The 4,083-nt window shown below is 34.4% G+C and overlaps 1 protein-coding gene across 1 annotated transcript; it reads right to left on the bottom strand.

Moving 5' to 3' along the window:
* Positions 1-400: 400 nt before the first annotated feature.
* On the bottom strand, positions 401-1,843 carry LOC113692852 (probable E3 ubiquitin-protein ligase ARI8). The gene has a single exon (XM_027211443.2). The coding sequence runs from the start codon at positions 1,841-1,843 to the stop codon at positions 401-403; it is 1,443 nt and encodes a 480-aa protein (XP_027067244.1).
* Positions 1,844-4,083: the final 2,240 nt, after the last annotated feature.

Here is a 4,083-nt window from a genome sequence, read left to right as displayed (position 1 = left end):
TTTTTACCCCAATTTATGCAGGGTAATTCCAACAGATATTCCTCAGAAGTGTATAAATCACTCCAATTAAACAAATAAATTAAACAATTATTTATTTACCCTTCAAGCAGCTGGACTCAGGCATTTTAGGTCCTATTCTTTCTACCCCATCAACAATCTTGAACATGTCTAAAACCAACAAACTAATAATCCAAACGACATTATTATTACCATGTAAAAAACAGTCAATAAACAGATTCCCTAATCAGTATGCTCATGTAGTTGATCAAACAAACTTGAAAACTAAATACCAAACTGAGAAGAGAACCTAAACAACCTAATTGTATCTACATAACTGAAGGAAGAAATCAGAACCTTGCAACAGCTGCTAAAACTCATTTCAGATCTTCGTCAAGGCTTCTTATCTTGCAACTTTCTGAATCTGCATCAGAAGACCATTTTCTATTGCTCCAACCAATTTATCAAAGTATTTTCGAGTCACCGAAGTCAACTTAGACAATTTCACTCGAAATCCATCAAAATCCTCCAAAGGAACTTTGAGGTAAATTTGCAGTTCAGTCTGTGCACATTGATGGAGTTTCTTCAAAGTAGCCTCTGCTTGATCTAGCACGTACTCGAAAAAGTTCATCTTCCACTGATCATCATCTGGTATATAATAGCCATAGACATAAGCCCATTTCAGAATTCTCCTACACTCCACAATCTGATCCCAAGCATCAATGATAAACTCCAAATTGTCTTCGCTTCGATTCTGAACTTGACTCAGGTTCTTAAGATGCACTGCCTTCAATTCTTGCATATCCAACAAAGCTATTTGCCTCCATTCATCATGAGTACTCCATCTCTCGTGACAATACCTGTACTTCTCCAAAGAAATCCTAGCCCTCTCCCTTTCTTTCTCAGTTTCGTCCAACTCATCGGATTTTTTCACATCGTCGTAGAATCTACAAGTGTAATATCCATCTGCAGTCGTATCGTGGTCCGACCACGGACCTAAGCATAGCCAACAAAATTCATAATTGCAAGGTGATGGACAAATCGCTTGCATACCTGCAGTAGCATCCTCCAGTAGTCTGTTGCATGATGGACAAGCCTTACAATTAGCTAATACCCAATTCATATTTTGGGATTCAGGACATTTTTTCCATCTATCCACAGTCTCACAATCTACCGGGCTATGAGCCTCCCCTAAACAATTCCAACAGAATTCACGTGTACAATCACAAGTAACATCATAAGTCCTCCCACCTGTTTCCCCCAGAAGAATTTCAACCGCACGGCCGCAACCTGCAGGACACCACCTCATGGACCCTTTCCGGCCTAATCCCATATAAGTTGCTACAAGATAATCACCAGAAAATCCGGCAGCAGATTCAGATTGATCACCGATTGGATTTATTCCCAGTAAACCAAAAACCTTCCAAACTTTCTCTTTGTCTTCATCGGGAAACCACTGGTCGCAAAGATTTTCAATGTTCCAACCATATTTGCACAACAACCTGGTCGTCGCTTCCTCGGAAAGCGATAAAACACTCGAAAGCTTCGCAATATCATCCTGAACACGAGCAAGAATACCTTCCTGATTCAAAACTCGAAAACCCTTTGAAAAACGACTTTCGCAGGCTTCCAGAACACGATTTACTGGGACTTCGTAGCACTCTTCATCCATTTCTTCGCCGGCGGCTGCGACATCAATCTCATCATCATCGGTGGGAACTTTGAAATCCTCGGACCTCCGGTGGATAACCACATAGTCCTCCCACTCGCAATCAACGTACTCCTGCCACTCGCAATCCTCGCAATCAACGTACTCCTCCCACTCGCAATCAACGTACTCCTCCATGTTTAAACACACCTATGAAACTCAGAAGAACCCTAAAGAATATGATAACCGTAGTTTAAGTTTTGGGAATATGTTCGACAACACTGTTAATGCTCGGAAACCCTGAAAAGGATGAAAACCGTTGCTAGGTTGTGGGACAAAGAACAGTGAAGTAGATGTAGGTTGGAGACTAGAACGAAAGTTCTAATAGGGGTGGAAGACTTCGAAACTATATGTACATAAAAAAAAAAAAAGAAATATAGAAAAGGGATTAAATTAAAACAGAAAAAATTGAGGGTATGATTATTCTGATCGGTTTTGTTTGGTTATCAAGTCTTAAAAGATGTTGGAAATTTACAGTGGGAATCGAATTGCTGCTGGAAGATATTGGGTAGGAAGTCTTTACAGTGACGAGTTTTTACTACAATACAAAAAGCGAGTCCATTTTTATGTTTTTTGTCATCTTGATTAAGGACGTTTGATTTTTACTCAAAATGGAGTTTGACCAACAACCAAAATTATGGCACTTTCTTAATTCACCCACAATAAATGGAGTTTAACCCACAATTATGGCACTTACTCTGTTTAAATTAGTTATTTTTGAGGTATTTTTAAAAAATTTTACTGTAGTAGTGTATAGAAAAACTTTTATTATAATTGTTTTTGAAATATTTGAAATATTATATAGATGAGATGTTTTTAAGTTATTTTTATTTGTGTATTACTATATCATTATATTTGAAAAACTTGTTTTTGAAAAAATGGCCAATTCAAATGGATCTGTAGATTAAGAAAACTTGCATGAGCCAATAAGCCTACAGTATGTCAATGTCAGTGTCCTATTTATTGTGGACTAGCTTTTTTTAGTTTTCATTATAATTTGTGGTAAGCAAATCAAAATAGAAAGCAGCATGAGGCTATTTGAAGTCGGGCACAATATTTATACACGTTCTTTTTCTGAGTAAATTGAGTAAATCTTATATACATTGATAGTGTATATACTATTACGAATGAGATGCATAACACTGATAGTAAATCTTTTTTAAATTTTAAATTTAAATTCAGATAAGTTATTATGCATCAAATGGTGATGGTATATACACTGTCAATGTAAAAAAAAATTAATTCTTTTTTTATTAATATTATTCACTAATCTTTTTATTTTTTTTTTCTGGGAAGAATTATGGTTTAGTTTGGTTTATTCATCTTACATAGGTGTGAAAACTGAGAAGTATGTTTATCTTCATCAGTAAGTAATTTATTGGTGGACCTACATCTAAATACCCTCTTATTTATTTTTTCCAAAATAGATTACCGAGTGCAAGCACGATTTAAAATACAGTAATGTGATTTATTTCCCACCCAGGGGATAATGAATTGACGTAAACATTTAAATAATCGTTGACTGACTGACAATTAGGTCAACAAAAAGACTTACATTTAAGCAGAAGTTTCGTGCGTGGCGCAACATAATTTCATTGGCTAGGGTTAAGAAACTTGTTGCATTTTACCATAGACGTTCCGGTCTATTTCGAGCAAGTCTTAGTCAACTGCAGAAGTTTCCCTCAAATTGATAGCTGCTTTCGCGTGTGGAATTTAGAAGTTGGAGTGGAATTTACGAAAAAGTCAATGTTTTAAAACCCGGACCGTCAATTGAACCGGTGAGGTGAAAGGGTCGAGGTTCAACCGGTCGGACCGGTTCAACCTCGGTTCAATGAATTTTTTTAAAAATAATTTATATAAATATATATATGCACAAAATAAGACATGCAATGGACTAATTTAAAACTTTATATGATGAAAAGTTCACTATTTTTGAATAATTTGGATTTTCAAAAATAAATTTTTAAAATTATAAGTTAAAACAAATAAATTTCATCTCAATTTCAATTATATCTACCAAAAAAAATCTTAAATCCAACTAAAAAATATCACAATATTTTGAAATTATACAAAATTCACGTCTATGAAAATTTGACATTGTGAACTTAAATTTTAATTTACGTCTTTGAGATTTAAAGATTGTAATTTAAAAAAGAAAGTTTGAAGTTCAAAAGAAGTTAAGAGAATTGAAAATAGAAATGCAAACTTGATAAGAAACAAAAAATGAGATAAAAGTGAGTGATTGTGGCATTAAATAATTTGGGTTAAAGAAAAATAATTCTTTTTTAACTTTTTCCAATTTAATGGACAAAAACAAAATTAAAAGATAGAAGAAAACATCAATAAATTAAAACTAATGAGGTTTGATTAAAAATGGA

The sequence above is a fragment of the Coffea arabica genome, chromosome 1e, assembly GCF_036785885.1.
Source record: "Coffea arabica cultivar ET-39 chromosome 1e, Coffea Arabica ET-39 HiFi, whole genome shotgun sequence".
Classification (NCBI taxonomy): domain Eukaryota; kingdom Viridiplantae; phylum Streptophyta; class Magnoliopsida; order Gentianales; family Rubiaceae; genus Coffea; species Coffea arabica.
Note: the sequence above shows the minus strand (reverse complement) of the source record. Positions and strands in the feature narration are given on the sequence as shown.